General features: G+C 57.9%; 3 protein-coding genes across 6 annotated transcripts; 2 read left to right on the top strand and 1 right to left on the bottom strand.

The window, feature by feature from the left end:
* The first annotated feature begins 731 nt into the window (after positions 1 to 731).
* Positions 732 to 6,543, top strand: EFNA1 (ephrin A1). 2 transcript variants are annotated; one of them, XM_036124427.2, is made up of 5 exons: positions 732 to 946; positions 4,120 to 4,415; positions 5,307 to 5,372; positions 5,510 to 5,560; positions 5,710 to 6,543. In XM_036124427.2, the coding sequence occupies exons 1-5, from the start codon at positions 855 to 857 to the stop codon at positions 5,820 to 5,822; spliced, it is 618 nt and encodes a 205-aa protein (XP_035980320.1). In that variant the 5' UTR covers positions 732 to 854; the 3' UTR covers positions 5,823 to 6,543. The 2 variants fall into 2 exon arrangements, with proteins under 2 accessions (XP_035980320.1, XP_035980319.1); XM_036124426.2 differs by lacking the exon at positions 732 to 946 and adding an exon at positions 1,631 to 2,492.
* A 547-nt stretch (positions 6,544 to 7,090) lies between these two features.
* On the top strand, positions 7,091 to 9,842 carry SLC50A1 (solute carrier family 50 member 1). Of its 2 annotated transcripts, none has more exons than XM_078078580.1 (6): positions 7,091 to 7,121; positions 7,926 to 8,003; positions 8,138 to 8,261; positions 8,833 to 8,994; positions 9,252 to 9,371; positions 9,456 to 9,842. In XM_078078580.1, exons 2-6 carry the CDS (start codon positions 7,942 to 7,944, stop codon positions 9,555 to 9,557), a joined length of 570 nt encoding a protein of 189 aa, XP_077934706.1. In that variant the 5' UTR covers positions 7,091 to 7,121; positions 7,926 to 7,941; the 3' UTR covers positions 9,558 to 9,842. The 2 variants fall into 2 exon arrangements, with proteins under 2 accessions (XP_077934706.1, XP_035980321.1); XM_036124428.2 differs by lacking the exon at positions 7,091 to 7,121 and adding an exon at positions 7,471 to 7,626.
* Positions 9,843 to 10,277: 435 nt separating this feature from the next.
* Positions 10,278 to 10,891, bottom strand: DPM3 (dolichyl-phosphate mannosyltransferase subunit 3, regulatory). Of its 2 annotated transcripts, none has more exons than XM_036124433.1 (2): positions 10,801 to 10,891; positions 10,278 to 10,629 (listed from the first exon to the last, which is right to left on the bottom strand). In XM_036124433.1, exon 2 carries the CDS (start codon positions 10,622 to 10,624, stop codon positions 10,346 to 10,348), a length of 279 nt encoding a protein of 92 aa, XP_035980326.1. In that variant the 5' UTR covers positions 10,625 to 10,629; positions 10,801 to 10,891; the 3' UTR covers positions 10,278 to 10,345. The 2 variants fall into 2 exon arrangements, with proteins under 2 accessions (XP_035980326.1, XP_035980327.1); XM_036124434.2 differs by having other exon boundaries at positions 10,732 to 10,817.
* Between the last annotated feature and the right edge of the window lie 4,375 nt (positions 10,892 to 15,266).

The following is a 15,266-nucleotide window of genomic DNA, read 5'->3' as shown; positions in this document are numbered from 1 at the left end:
GCGTTCAAAGCCCCTTCGCATCGTACACACGTGCGTTAGCGCCCTTTGGAGCACGAGAAACGAGCAAGAGAGAACGCCCTCGGACCAGGAGCCCGAGTGTCCCTCCCTCGCACTGTTAATGATGGGCACAGGCGCCCTTGGCCCCAGCCGCACACGTTACACACTTGATCACACAGGGTCGCACTTTATTCCCGGCATCTAGGCGATGACACAATCTCCCGAACAAAGACAACATTGACAAACCCAACAAAAACAAACAGCCGCGCGTGTGGGGAGGGGCAGCCGAGCGGAGTCCGGGAAAGGCGGGTGGGAGGAGAGTGGGAACGCGGGGGCCGAGCCTGGGTGTGCTAGGCTCGGGAAAGGTGCGGGCCCTGTCCACGACTTTGCACCCCGCCAGACCCGCGCGCGGCGCCGCACAGCCGGGTCCCGCACGGCGCGTTCGCAGACCTGCACGTGCAGCTCGTTCCCTTCTCCCGCACGCCACTGAGCCGGGGGACGCAGACCCAGCGCCCCGCACAGGCCCACGGGGCCGCATGCACACCCACAAGCGAGCGAACGCGCGGTGCAGAGCACCTCCGTCCCGGCAGACGCTTAGATCCCGCTCGGCTCCCCTGCCCTCCCCTCCTCCACCTCCCAGGCCCCAAGCCCTGGGGCCGCCGCGCTCCGGGCGGGGCGGGGCGGGGCGGGGCCAGGGGCGGGGCGGGTGGTGGGCGGTGCTGGCCCAAAAGGCGGAGTCGCCCGGCGGAGGGGCCAGAGCTGTGCGCGGGGCCGAGTGCGCCGCTGAGACAGCCCGCGGGAACCCGGACCCCGAGGAGCCCCCCGCGTCCTCGCCCGGCCTGGCCAGGCCCTGCGCTATGGAGTTCCTCTGGGCCCCGCTCTTGGGTCTGTGCTGCAGTCTGGCCACTGCTGACCGCCACACCGTCTTCTGGAACAGTTCAAACCCCAAGTAAGCCCCGAGTCTCCGGCCGGCAGCCTGGGCGCCCGGTTGGCACTGCCCACCCCCTAACCCCTCCTGCCCGGGTAACCGTGCCTGCCAGCCCCTGACCTGAGTCTTGGGGCGGTGACCAGAGGCGGGAGGGATTCCGTAGACTTTTTCCCCCTCCCTTCTCCCCCATAACTGGGAGTACCCCACCCCTGGGCAGGAACCTGTCCGTGACTGCTTGCACAGGGTTCTTTCTGCCCTTCCTTTCCGTCTCTCTGGTACCTCTGTTACTCTGAAGTGAGGGACCCTTGCTGAACAGTTCTGCCGGCCAGGGCTCTTGTTCTAGGCCCTTCCACAACAAAAGCTTCTGTGTGTCACTTGGACATATGCCCACCCGGACAGGTACCTGATGTGACATCAGGCGTAAGCAGAATGCTCACTGTAATCCTGGGAGGACCCTTCAGGAGGGACCTGGCCTTCTGGCTTTAAGCCTCTGCATTCTGTGTTTGAGATGAGCCTGGAAAGCTTCCCTCCACACACAAGGGATCTTCCGAGGTGGCACGAGTGGGGCACATGCTGTGTGTAGGTAGGCTGAGGGAGTCACCTGTTTAGGAGATTGGGGGGGGGGGGCATGGGAAAGGTTCAGAAGGAGTGGAAAGGGTTAAAAGGGTGACAAAGGGCTCTGGGCAGGAAGGAGTTAATTTCTCCTGGGCAGGTTTAGGGCTGGGAGGCAAATGGTACTGGGAGGAAGAAGCCCCGTTGGACCCTTTGTTCTTGCCCTTGAGTTTTTGAAGTTATGGGAACAGTATTTGTGGGAAAATGGGAGAGGGGGGTAGGGTGGAGCAGGGAGAGGAGGTCTGGGCAGCTTGGGGTCAGGAAAAACACTTCACTCAGCTTGGCCACCCGCAGCCCTAGCACGCCAGCCCCCCACGCCCCTTGAGAAATGTGTTGTGCCAGCTTCCTCTGACCCTGTGGCAACATTGCCTGGTGGGGGGTCTGTGGGCTGGGGCTTGTGGGTCGGGGAGGGAACAGCCAGCTGCCAGTGCAGGAGGCCAGTGCCCTTTTGCCCATTGGCCACAGGGGCAGCCCGGTCAGCCCCCTCCACCTCACTGTTTGCTTCCTGTTCTTTACCTCCTTGATCCAATCTTGTCCTAGGGGGAGAGAGCGAAGTCCCTGTTTATGCCCATGCCAGGTGTTGGCTGGAGGAGGAGGAGGGGCAGGAAGCCATGAGTAGGGAGGGGGGAACCTGGCCTTTTCCGTTCCCAAGCTCCCAGATTTCCTCTCTTTCAGGAAGGAGCCTCTTCCTTGCCCCCCCCTCCGCCTTCCCTGACGCCGCTGCTGCCCCCCTTTCCCAGACGGGGAGCCAGGGTCAAAGGAGCCTAAGTGGAACAGATTGTCCTGGGGGGGGAGTAATGGGTGCCCCCACCAAGCACAGCTTCTGCCCTGTCCATCTGGCCACACGTGCGCGCGCGCGCGCACACACACACTCCACCATCCCAGGATTGAAGAGAAGCCAGCCAGAGTGCAATGCACAGGCAGCCGAGCTGGCCCGCTCGCAAGCACAGATGAGGTGGCGATGAGCTGGGCGGGGGTGAGGCTGGCCTGGGTGACTCAGGGTAGTGGGCATCGGCGGGATCTCCAGGTCCCAGGCGGGGGGGGGGGGGGGGGGGGGCGGGAGGGGGGCAGCTTGGGGAGAAGGGCGGGGCTGCCGTGAGCTGGGCGCTGGCCTCCCCCGTGCTGGAGGGGCACGTAGCCCACCCACTCAGAGCTGCCAGCTCCTTAGGCCTGGGGGACCGAGCCCGGGGCAAGTCCTGGCATTGGGGTCTGGGGGGCCACGCACATTGGACAAGGTAAACGTTCACAGGTTCTCACGAATGCTGGGGCGGGTGGCAGAGGTGGATGAGGAATGAGTCAGTGCCCGTCACGGGAATGGGGGAAAGACGCCAGGCCGAGAGCTGAAATACCTGTTTGAAATGGCTTCTATGTTTATCTCTCCAGAGAGGAATTTTAAAAGCCTCTCCCTCGCTCGCGCGCTCCTCCTCCCCTCCCCCTCCTCCGCCCCATCTCCCTCCTCCACCCCCATCCCCCCCGGGGGAGGAGCCCGGGGTAGCCAGGGCCGAGAGCTGGCAGGCTGCCCCCAGGCCGGGCCGCGGTGGTGAGGGGGGGGATTGTCCCGCGGACGGGGCAGGGGGTGCCCACCCCAGGGGCCTCGCGTCCGAACTCCTGCCCTCCCCCCACCTGTGCCGGAACTTCGGTTGGCAGCCAGCACTGCTGAGTCTGGCTGGCAGCGCCGGGGAATTTAGAGTCGCTGACCAGCTCGGAGGGGGCGGGAGTGGGGGGGGGAGGCAGCTCCCCCGCCAGGACCCCACCCCGCCCCCCGCTGGAGCCAGGTGTCTGGGGCCGCCGGGCTGGAGCCCGAGGGGCCTGCGGGAGGGAGCTGGCTGCCCCTGGGATCGCGGGTGGGAGAGGAGGCCTCCCACCGAGAACTCCAGCAGCTCTGGAGCTCCTTCCTCGGAGGTGAAGTGTGGCTTTGGAGGTAAAGGGACTGGGAGGTTTGGGGTGCTTTGGGAGAAGGGGACAAGGAGGCCTGAGCCTAAACTGGAGGAGCTAGAAGGGGGATTTACTGTGGGCCTGGTGTGCTGGGGGCGGGAGTGAATGCACTCAGGGGCTCAGGGGAAAGGCCAGGAGTGAGGGACCCCAAGCGGTAGGTGTGCTGGGGGCTAAGGGCAGCTAAGCGCAGCTAGGAGAGCAGGGGTTCCTAGACCCCCATTGCAGCATGCCCGCAGGCTGGGAGGGTCTCAGATTGAGGGCTAACAACATTTAAAGGAGTAACTGCGAGAACAGATTTGGGGAAATGCTCCCGGGAGAAGAGCAGGATGAGTGAGCTAAGGACACAGTCAGTAGCCCTTCCATGGGTAAATGTCTGGGGCTTATGCGAAGTGCTTTGGTACCTGAAGGACACTGAAGTGGACACTGTTTAGAGGATGAACTAGAGGTAGTGATGGGAGCAGGCGTGTGTGAAGATGGTGTAAAGATACTGAAGAGGTCAAGATCAGTAAATACTGGGAGTTGAGATTCTTGAAAAATCTTTGTGGGGGTCCAGTGTGAAATGCGGGGGGCCAGGAAACATTGGGAAGCTCGCAGCCCTAGCCGGGCTTCCCGCCGATGGCCTGCTTCCTCCCGCCCTGCACACGCAGGTTCCGGAACGAGGACTACACGGTGCACGTGCAGCTGAACGACTACCTGGACATCCTGTGTCCGCATTACGAGGATGACACCGTGGCCGACGCCGCCATGGAGCGGTACACCCTCTACCTGGTGGAGCGCGAGGAGTACCAGCGGTGCCAGCCCCAGTCCGAGGACCAGGCTCGCTGGCGGTGCACCCAGCCCAGCGCCAGGCACGGCCCCGAGAAGCTGTCGGAGAAATTCCAGCGCTTCACGCCCTTCACCCTGGGCAAGGAGTTCCAGGAGGGGCACAGCTACTACTACATCTGTGAGTCCTCGGGGCGCGCACACGGGCCGCGCAGGGACCGGTCGGAGCCGCACACAACCCCTTCCATCCTGAATTGTTTTCATGCGTTCACATGACAAGCGTGGAGTGAGCTGCTGCTGTGCACGGGGCACTCTGCTTGGCACGACAGGCACAGAGATAAATAAAACACCGTAGGGCCCCTATCCTCCAGGAAACTGGAAAGCGACGCACACGGGGAAACTCACCATTAGCACAGCACGATACGAAGATACGGACACAGGGGCCTTGGGAGAATGACGTGGGTAACTGCCAGGCTCGGGAGGCTTAGAGACGGGTTCCTGGGGAAGATGACCCAAGAGCTTAGGACAGGCAGAGACGCTGGCCAGGCATGAGGGGACATGTGCAAAGGGAGCATGACATCTTCAGGGAACTCTATATGGTTCAGTCTGGCTGCAGTAGGAGGGACCCTGGAAGTGGGCAGAGGTGGACAGGGCACATCATGGGGGCCTCGGAAGTGCTAAGGAGTTTGGATTTTGTCCTAAGGGTAGTAGAGAAGCACTCGTGGCTACAAGAGTTAGGAAATCTGCTGGTCAGTGGGGCCTAGATAGGGGAAACGTAGTGTGAAGGCCTCAGCCAACTTCGGGCTGGGAAGAGTGAAGGATGGACTGAGGCAAGAGGACAGGGTCTGTGTGCGTTTAGCGCCACCTCCAAAGCCAAGGGTCATTGCAAAGAATGGGAGGTTGAGCGTGAGGCAGAAAGCGGGCAAACGACAAGGAAGGTGAGAATCACAGATGAGCAGGAAGAGGGGCTCAAGTGAGCAGGGCCTGAGAGAGGAGAGCCAGAGGGTTTGCACTTGTATTTTCTCCCAACAAAGGTTCCTCCCTTAACGCTCTGCGCGGGTTTGTCTTGCAGCCAAACCCATCCACCACCAGGAAGACCAGTGCTTGAGGTTGAAGGTGACTGTCAATGGCAAAATCAGTGAGTGTCAGAGCCCTGTGAGCCTCCTTCCTCCATCTGTTTGCGGGGCCTGGGCTAGTGACCTGGGATGGCAGGGAAGTCCCACCTGCCTGCCTCCCCAGGACAGTCCCTGATCGGCCACCGCCCTTGCCTTTCAGCTCACAGTCCTCAGGCCCATGCCAATCCACAGGAGAAGAGACTTCCGGCAGGTAGGTAGCCAGAGCAAATTGGGCCTGGGGTCTGCTTACAGAGGTTGGGTACATAAGGTGGCTTCTTTGCCAGGTGGGGGCTGGAGCTGACGGCCAGTGCCAGCAATAGGGCCACTCACCTTGGGGGCGCTTGCCCTCTCATCTTGCAGATGACCCAGAGGTACAAGTTCTCCATAGCATCGGTCACAGTGCTGCCCCCCGCCTCTTCCCACTTGCCTGGGCTGTGCTGCTCCTGCCATTCCTGCTGCTGCAGACCCCATGAAGGGCTGTGTGCCACATCCAGCCTAAGGACCAGACTGGGGCTGAGGAGGCGGGGCAGGGCATCCCTCACCTGTCCTGGGAACCATTCCCACCACATGCACAAGCTGCCATTCAGCAGCCTCAAAACGGGTCAGGATTAAGGGTTTCAACCCAAAGGAGGTCAGCAAGCCTGGCAGTGCCATCCCTTCCTCCACCCCGAGGGACAAAGAAGTGGGGACAGTCCTTTCCCCGCCATTCCTGCCCTTAAGCCAAAGAAACAAGCTGTGCAGACGTGGCTTCTTAAGGAGGGCACCGTGGGAGCCAAACTGGAAGGGGCCTGGGGTCATGCAGATGGACACTGAGCTTGGCAGAGATGCCCCTCCCGAGAGAGCCAGGATGCCTGGATGAACTGACGGACAGAAAAGCGGGAGACCGTTCCATGCTTGGAAGCCAGAGACCAGGAGAGGCGGCATGCTTGGGCTGACCCAGCATCTCTCCTGAGGCTTCCGGAAGTCTTTGGAGCTGCCATGGAGAGGTTTGTAGCCAGGCACCGCATCCTGTCCCATCTGGGGCAGCACTGCCCAGAGCAGTGCCCGCAGGGGGCTGTGCCACCCTGTGCCTGGAGTGTAGCTGCAAGGGCAGGGCCCACGCATACAGGATCTGTATATAAACTTGATGTGTGTCTGCTGATTTCTACAACTGGAGTTTTTTTATACAAAAAAATAAAGCGATGTGTTTCTTTATTTGGACATGCTTGTCTGCCCCCCTACCCCCATCCCCCATCCTAATTTAGGACCACTGGGTCCCCGCCACATGCTAGGCTCTGTGGGACACCAGGCAGCAACTGGGTTTAAATTTTCTTCCTTCCATCTGGAAAGAATACACGCCCCTCACTAGCACCAAAGGGTGGGATGCTTCCTCCTCTGAGCGCCGCTGCGGTCTCGGGGGCTCCAGGCTGCACCCCACTCCCGCATCGCGGGGCTTTGGCAAACCATCCGGTTGCTCCTGCTGTTGGGTGCATCGGGGAATACCAGCCGAGGCACGGCAGGCCGCCTGGTCCCACAGCCCCGGCAGCCGGGGCAGCCGGGGCGTGCGGGCTGTGGGCTGTGCGAGGCCGCAGGGAGAGTCCCCAGCAGCAGGTCCTGTCGGTTGGACTAGGGCGTCAGTGACAGGTGCTCCAGCCGATTGGCCCAGTCACCCAAAGTTGGCAGTGTGGCTGAAGGCGGAGGGCGCCTGACAGACTGGTGATTCCCGGCAAGCCCACTTATTTAGGGGAGACACTGGGAAGAGGCTTCAACAAACCGGGGAAAAGCCTGGGCAGGTGAGGTTGCGATCGGGGCCTCCGGGGGGGGAAACGTCCAGCAATTAAGGTCGGCCACGACGGCTCATGGGCAAGAGACTTGAGGCTGGGGTCCGGGTGAGCCAAGGGGTAAGCAGAAAGGGAGGAGCGGCGGGTGCCCGGGGCCGGTCCGCGGAGCCCGGGCTTGGTACCCGCCAGGACCTGGAGAGGCCACATCGTACCAGGCCTCCGGCGCGCGCGGACCGGCAAGGGTGGGGCCTGGTGATCGGGGGACGGGACCTGGTTCCGGCAGGACGCCCGCGTGGGCGGGGCTGCGGGTCCATTTCCGGCGGACGGCGGCGCGCGGAGGGGGCGGGGCTCCGGCGCGGGGGCGGGGCTCCGGCGGCGCGGGCTCTGGCCCAGCAAGTGGACGCCGGCGCTGCGCCCAGGATCCGTCGCAGGGGGAGATGGAGGCTGGTGGCGTGGCCGACTCGCTCCTCTCTGGAGCTTGCGTGCTCTTCACCCTCGCCATGTACTCCGCCGGCCTGTGAGAGCGCGGCCGGGCTAGGCTGGGGCAGGACCTGGAAGTCAGGGAGGGAGAGAGCGGGAACAGAGACGTGGCCGCAGCTCCAGGCTGCATCCGAAACCTGGGTCAAAGTGGATTCGGGTCGAGGGATCCGGGGCACAAGGGCGAGGCTGGGCACTTCAGGGACAGGCCAGGGAGCTGAGGGCGGGGCCGGGACCTGCAGTTGTCCGGGGACGACCACAGGCATCAGGGATCTCGACTCCCCAGCAGCCCGGTTCTCCCTTCCCATCTCTCACCTCTGCTTTCGGGGCCCGTTACAGCTCGGACCTCAGGCAAATGCGGATGACCCGGAGCGTGGACAGTGTCCAGTTCCTGCCCTTTCTCACCACGGACATCAAGTGAGAGGGGCGACGTTTGCGGCGGGAAAGGTTGAGGGAGGTGGGGAGGTGGGAGGAGGAACGCTGAAGAGGCCCCTTGGGTCCCCTTCCCATCCTCATCCCCGTGGTGAAGGACCCTCCTGTCCACCCTGCAGCAACCTGAGCTGGATGAGTTACGGGGCCTTGAAGGGTGACGGGACCCTAACCTTCGTCAACGCCACGGGAGCTGTGCTTCAGACGCTGTATATCTTGGTGTATCTGCGCTACTGCCCTCGGAAGGTAGAGGCCCTCCCTGGACCCACGTCTGCTGCTCACCCTGCCCTGCTGGCAGAGTAAACACTGCTTCCTAGAAGATTCTGATAGGCTGGCCATTGCCACCTTTTCCTGGAAGGCCCCTCCAGCCTTGCAGTCCTCCTTCCTCCGTGAAGCCAGCCTCTGAGACCCACACACTGGGCACCCCCCCATTCCTGGCAAGCTGGTAGTTCTGCCTAGCCTGATGGTGCCCTGCTGCCCAACAAGCTGAGGGCAATGGGCTTTGTCTCTGATAGTTCCTTCAGAGTCAGCGCCAGTGCCGGAGAAATGAGTTGATTCGCTGTGCTTCCCCAATCCTACCAGCATTTAAGTTCCTACCGTGTGTATCAAGTTCACACCAAAAACAAAAGCAAAACCCTTCTCTCCTAGAAACCTCTAGTGTTGTGGGTGGATGGGACATGTGTTTGTCACTGGTGGGAAAGAGGCTGCAGCAACTGCTATACTGAGGCTTAGCCCAAGGGCAGCTCCCCCACTGGAGCAGGAGAGTCCGAGAGGGCTCCTGAAACATCTACAAGTACGGCTACTCTCTCCCCTGCAGCGTCCGGTGCTCCTTCAGACTGCAACCCTGCTGGGGGTCTTTCTCCTGGGTTTTGGCTACTTTTGGCTCCTGGTGCCCAACCTGGAGGCCCAGCTTCAGCAGCTGGGCCTCTTCTGCAGTGTCTTCACCATCAGCATGTACCTCTCACCACTGGCTGACTTGGTGAGTGGGGGGTTGTCCAGGGAAGTGGGGGAGGTAAGACGGGTCAGGGTCCCATAGCCAGAGACTGTATGTAGCTTACACTCCAAAGGAAGATCCTGGAAGACAGGGCAGTAGAGGTAGGTGAGTGGGAGGCAAGAGGACAAGGCTGGGTAACGAAGATCAGAGAGGATGTTTGACCTTTTTTCTGAGGAAATTCTTAGACAAGTGGGAGCTCTAGGATGTGTCTGGGATAGGGGTCTTTCATCCTTTTTCTGTAGGCCAAGATCATTCAGACGAGATCAACCCAGCGTCTCTCCTTCCCACTCACCATTGCCACCCTCCTCACCTCTGCCTCCTGGACCCTGTATGGGTTTCGGCTAGGCGATCCCTACATCATGGTAAGCCCAACAGAGAGGGATGGCTGACAGGTGTGTAAGGTGGGAAATGAGCTCCTCTCCTCATAGCAGCCCTTGTGATTTCAGGTGCCCAACCTACCAGGGATCCTCACCAGCTTCATTCGCCTCTGGCTTTTCTGGAAGTACTCCCAGGAGCAAGACAGGAACTATCCACTCTTGCAAACCTGAGGCAGTTCACCTGACCACTGGGCACCTAATGCCAACCTGCTACCAAAGAGAGCTCCTTGCAGCTGTTTCTGCTGACCAGCTCCATGAGCACAGTGGGTTGTCGAAAAGAAAAAGATAACTCTGAGAATCGAGGGACCAAAGAAAGTGTTTTGCTTAGAAGATTGACTGGGACTTGGGAGATGAATCACTTATTTTTTATAGATTATATTTTTTAATTGTGGAGGTTGTGGTGAAATCCTTAGAATGTGCCTTAAAATAAATTGTTCCTTACCCCTGCCCATAAAAGCTTAGTCTCTATCTGGTGATTCTCAACCTGCCTGCTTGGTGAAGGGCAGAAGCGCACTGCCTGATCCACAGTTGTTCGCGGGCTGGGGTTGGCTCAGAGGAGTATGTGAAGGAACCACGACGTCGGAAAGACCTAGGAAGGCCTTCAGAGAACAGAGCCTGGGTGTTCCGGAGAACAGAAGGTAAGACTTCACGAAGTCCTTCCTGAGAGGGTTAAAAGGACCAAGAAAGTGAAATGACATTTCCATCTCGAGAGACCTTGAGAAGGGGTCTTTGCCTCCTTTGGAGCAAAAAGCAGGAGGGACACAAGTAAGGGTGCAAAGGTAAAAGCTGAGATGACCTCAGGAAGGTGGCTCGCCCCCACCCCCAGCCCCCGCTTCCCCGCCAGCTGGTACACAGAATCCCCAGTTCCCGCTCTCCATAAACTAAACAAAGTTAGAAAATAAGCTTCTCTTTAATGGGCGGCGGGAGGAAAGGCTGTCCGGTGGGAATGGGGTTGGGTGTCAGAAGCGCAGCCCCCTGCGGGCCAAGTCGGCTCGGGCCTCCTGGATCTGGCTCTGCAGCTCGCGGGCGGCGTCCTCACAGTCGTGGAAAGTGGCCACGCGATAGCCCACAGTGCCCAGGGCATAGCAGCCGGCGGACACCAGCAAGTAGGCCGGCAGCGGCCACAGCACCTCCCGGCACGACGAGGGCAGCTCCAGGCCCAGGGCTCCCGTGGTCAGAGCCGCCCAGGTGGAGCCCAGGAGCGCCAGGCCCCAAAGCCACTGCGCTAACTTCGTCATGGGCACTGCGGGGAGAGAAAGCAGAGCTCGCGGCCCCTTCCGCCCCGCTACCCCGTCCACCGGAGACCAGTTCTCTGTCCCCCTCACCCACCCTCCGCATCACCTACCCCCAGGGCCGCTCCGCCGCCGCTCTCGCCCAGCTCGCCCCCCGCTTTCGGCCCTCAGCCTGCACTCACCCCCGCCGCCGTCTCCCCTGCCCGGCGCAGCTCCGACGTCAGCGTCCCGAAGGTCTCTCGGCTCGCGCGGCTTTCTGGGAGTTGTAGTCCTCGCGGCGGCGGCGGCGGCGGCGGCGGCGGCGCGCTCTGCCTCGCGCGGCCTTCTGGGAGTTGTAGTCCCCGCGGTGGCTCCCGGGGGAGTGGCAGCCGCCGCCTGCGTCCAGGCTGCGTTCGCAGAGCCTCCGACGGCGGCCCGAGTGCCCGGGGGCTCCGGTGCAGCGCTGTCCGTGAGGACCCCGCTCCACGCTGGCTGGCGTCCTGCTGAGGACACCCTCAAACTTTGCGAGAAGATGGGAATGTAATCTGGGTCCCCCTAGACCTTATCCACGTATTCTTTCCTTCACTGCAACGTTGCCTGGTCACCGTCATAGCCTTCGGAGAAATGCGGCGGTGCAGACACTCGGCCCCAAGCGGACGCCTTGACCGCTGACCGTGACGCCTCGATAGCTGTCAGAACTGAGGATGTCACCCTTTAATAAAGACCCGCAGCGGAGCAACAGTGCAGCTTGGAGCCCGAGGAAGAGGGGCTCTGGGAGGGGTCTGCAAGGAAAGAAAAGTGAGTTTAAGGTATTAAGAGGAGTTTTAGGCATGAATTCATGGTAGGTACGTGGAAAACCCAAGTAAGGGAAAAGTCGGGCAGTTACCAACATCGGGGAAAAGACTCACAAAGAAGGGCGCGGACAAGAGCCTGCCTGGCAAGGGCCTCCCCGGACGTCACTGCCGCTGACCAGCACGCAGCTGCGAGAGAGCACCCCCAGGGGACCCGGGGCCACCCCGTGCGGGGGAGACAGGGCCCTCACAGGAGGTGCGGAGGGTGTGTTTGACAGGTTCGCGCTAAGCGGGAGTGTAAGTGAAGGCATCAGCGAGCCCGGGCTGAGAAGTGGACTGGGGTCCCCTTGGTAACTACAGAATTAAGATAATTAATTTTAGAGAATTATGCAATAGATAACTACGTAATTAAGATAAACATAGAGTGCTGCGTCCAGACGCCTCCACTTGAAGCTTTGCAGGAGGTTGGAAATGGAGGCTGCTTCTCTGTGTCAAAGTAACCTGCCTGGCTCAGACCTCCAGGCCAGAGTGGGATGTTCAGTTCTCACCGATTGATTTCAAATCGCAAAGTGAGTGCCTGCGTGATTCTAGAGAAGGAAGTTTCTCAGTCTCATGTCCTTGATGTTAATTAACAAAGCAGTTTTGACAGATTCACATAGTCTTAGTAAGGACATTACATAACTCAGCTGTGAAGACTATTTTCACAGCCCTAATAATGTAAGCACTGATACTGAGTTAAGTAAATATTGGGATGTATTTGAATTGAGTGGGTGGGGGAGGGGAGGCTATGAGGCGCGTCATGGATAAAGAGAACCATAGCCTCATCTTCCATGGCAGGTGGTCAGCTATATCTAAAATGGAAGAAATGAGGGGCGCCTGGGTGGCTCAGTCGTTAAGCGTCTGCCTTCGGCTCAGGTCATGATCCCAGGGTCCTGGGATCGAGCCCCGCATCGGGATCCCTGCTCCACGGGGAGCCTGCTTCTCCCTCTCCCACTCCCCCTGCTTGTGTTCCCTCTCTCGCTCTCTCTCTCTGTCAAATAAATAAATACAATCTTAAATAAAAAAAAATAATAAAATGGAAGAAATGAAATAATCATATGAGCACATTACTAAGAAATATGAGGTGTACCAAGGAAGCAGCCAAGAATCCCAGGAGGGGCTTACAGAGCTGCACGTGCGGAGTTAGGAGAACTGGAACAGGGGACTGGTATTTTTCTTTAAGTGCCTTTGTAGAACTAGTTGGCTTTTTAAACTATGTAAATTCCTTTGTTAAAGTAAAAAGACAAAATAAAAACATTTTTAAAAATTTGCTATATGAGGGGCGCCTGGGTGGCTCACTTGGTTGAGCGTCCAACTCTTGATCCCAGCTCAGGTCTTGATCTCAGGGTCATAAGTTCAAGCCCCCCATGTGGAGCCCACTTAAAAAAAATTGGGGAGGCGCCTGGGTGGCTCAGTCAGTTAAGCATCTGCCTTCGGCTCAGGTCATGATCCCAGGGTCCTGCGATCTGGCTCCCTGCTCAGCAGGGAGCCTGCTTCTTCTTCTCCCTCTGTCTGCAGCCCCCCTTACTTGTGCTCTCTGTCAAATAAATAAGTAAAGTCTTAAAAATTTTTTTTCTTTTGCTATATGAACTTCGAAGCCCCACTCTACTCGCTTCCCCATTCCATCTAAAACCCTACTGGTTGCTCGCCTGACTTCCAGACTTCTAGCACAGTTCAGCGGATGGATGTCAGCTTTGTAGATCCAGAAATTCTATTTGGTCATCCACAGTAGACCTGGCCCTGAAAGATTACCACTCCCCAGAACAGTTTTTGGGGAAAGATAATGAGAAGGGGCTTGCCCTACAACACATAAAGATAGATAATAAATTATAGCATTATAATAATAATCAGCAGCCAAAGAATAAACATTCATTGAAGGGCTATGATGTGTCGTGCCCTATGGCACATTGTCGTGTTTAATTTTCACAGAATGCAGCAGTAGGTACTTTTCTATCGCCGTATATAAATGAGGCAGCTAGAACAGACAGATGGTGAATGGTAAGTAACTTGCCCAAGATCCTGCAGATAGTGAGTAGCAGAGCTATGCCATCCTTCTCGAGGCTTGGTGCTCAGTGATTTCACCCTCCTGGTTCCTGGTCCAGGAAGGGGCAGAGAGGGATCATCATGGCAACTGACATTCACTGATTGACTGACTGCCTTGCGCCAGGCACTTTGCTGAGCACTTTATGTGCCTGATCTCATTCAGTCTTCACAGCCACCATTTGAAGTGGGTACTATTCTCTCCACTTGACAAATGAGAACACTGAGGCAAAGCCCACATAATGTGACCTCTGAGCTTGCCAGCTCTGCCCCCCCAGTACAGCACTTCTCTCCCTAGATCAGTGGAACAGAATAAAAAGTGAAGAAATAGATTTAAAAAATATACCAATTTAGCATATAATAGAGATGGCAACTCAAGCAAGTAAGGGAAGATGGATGATTTAAAAACCATTTGCAACTAGCTTACCATTTGAAAAAGTAAATTGTTATTACACCTTATTCCAAAATAAATTCCCAGTGCATTAAAAAAAAGCAAACAAACCATAATGTGAAAAGTGAGACCATAAATATGCCATAAGAAAATGTGGGTTCATATTTCTCTGTGTTCCACTCAGGCTTCGTGTCCTCCAAGGTTGCAGGGTCGGCCACCATCCTCCTCCTTTGAGCGCCCAGACGGTCTTGATAGACAGCACTAAGCATGATCTGCAGCGTTTTTCTTTCCCTGCGTGCCCTGCCCAGGGACATTGTGGCTCCAGGACCAAGCACAGTGAGAGAAATCCAGCAGGGCTTCTCTAAATGTAAAAACAAGGGACAGAGGGAAGGACAGGTTCATGTCTGACGGTCTCTAGCGAGACGGACCCAGCTCTCCTGGTTCCATGAACTAGAACTACTCCCACCGGCTGGACACAACGTCCTTGGCCTTGGATAGTGCTCAGCAAACCCAGCAGATTCTTACAGTCCAGCTCCTTTCTCTTCAGTCTTTTTGCAGACCATCCCTCTTTTGCTGCCACAGGACACACTACATGTGATTATAGCAGGGTATGAGAGGCAGTATGGCTCGGGAGATAAACGTTTGGGGGCTTAGGGGCGCCTGGGTGGCTAAGTTGGTTAAGCGTCCGACGCGTGACCTCAGCTCAGGTCCTGATCTCAGGGTCATGAGTTCAAGCCTCAAGTTGGACTCCACGCTGGGCATGGAGCCTATTTAAAAAAAAACTAAAAAGTGTGGGGTTTTAGAGCCTGGCTGTCCTGAGGTTGGGTCCTTGCTCTTTCTTTTCCTTAGCTGTATGAACTTGGGCAAGTAACATAATGTTTCTGGGCCTCAGTTTCCCCACCTAAATAGTGGAGCCAATAGCTGGTCCTCCCTCCTGGGGTTGCCCTGGAGATGAGAAGAGCTAATGTAGGTAGTATGCTTACAACAGTGTGCGGCATGTGGGAAGCATGCATTGGGAGTTAGTCCCTCTTATTGTTATGCTGTCATTCGTCACCTTTTAGGGCTGAGGACGCCCCAAAGCACCTCCCCAGCCTTCCCACCATCTTCTGAAGTAAGTTACTTCTGGGGATGGCTCAGCTCATGTTTGTGGGGATTTTCGGCTTTTGCAAGCTTTGGTGTCAGAGAAAGACAAACTCCAAATCTGGAAGCCCTTATTCAACAGTGCACCGAGGATGAGGATGGGGGGATATGCAAAATGAGACACCACACAGAGGAGGGTTGACTTCCAGGGGGAAGGCCTCACAGAGGCCCCGAAGCCCCAGCTGATACTGGAAAGATGAGTGAGAGTTGTTCAGGTGGGGGGCCGCATGCATGGCCCAGGGAACCCTGAACAAAGCCCAGATGCGGG

The sequence above is a fragment of the Halichoerus grypus genome, chromosome 7, assembly GCF_964656455.1.
Source record: "Halichoerus grypus chromosome 7, mHalGry1.hap1.1, whole genome shotgun sequence".
Classification (NCBI taxonomy): Eukaryota; Metazoa; Chordata; class Mammalia; order Carnivora; family Phocidae; genus Halichoerus; species Halichoerus grypus.
The sequence above is the reverse complement of the archived record's forward strand: the minus strand, read 5'-3'. Positions and strand labels throughout refer to the sequence as shown.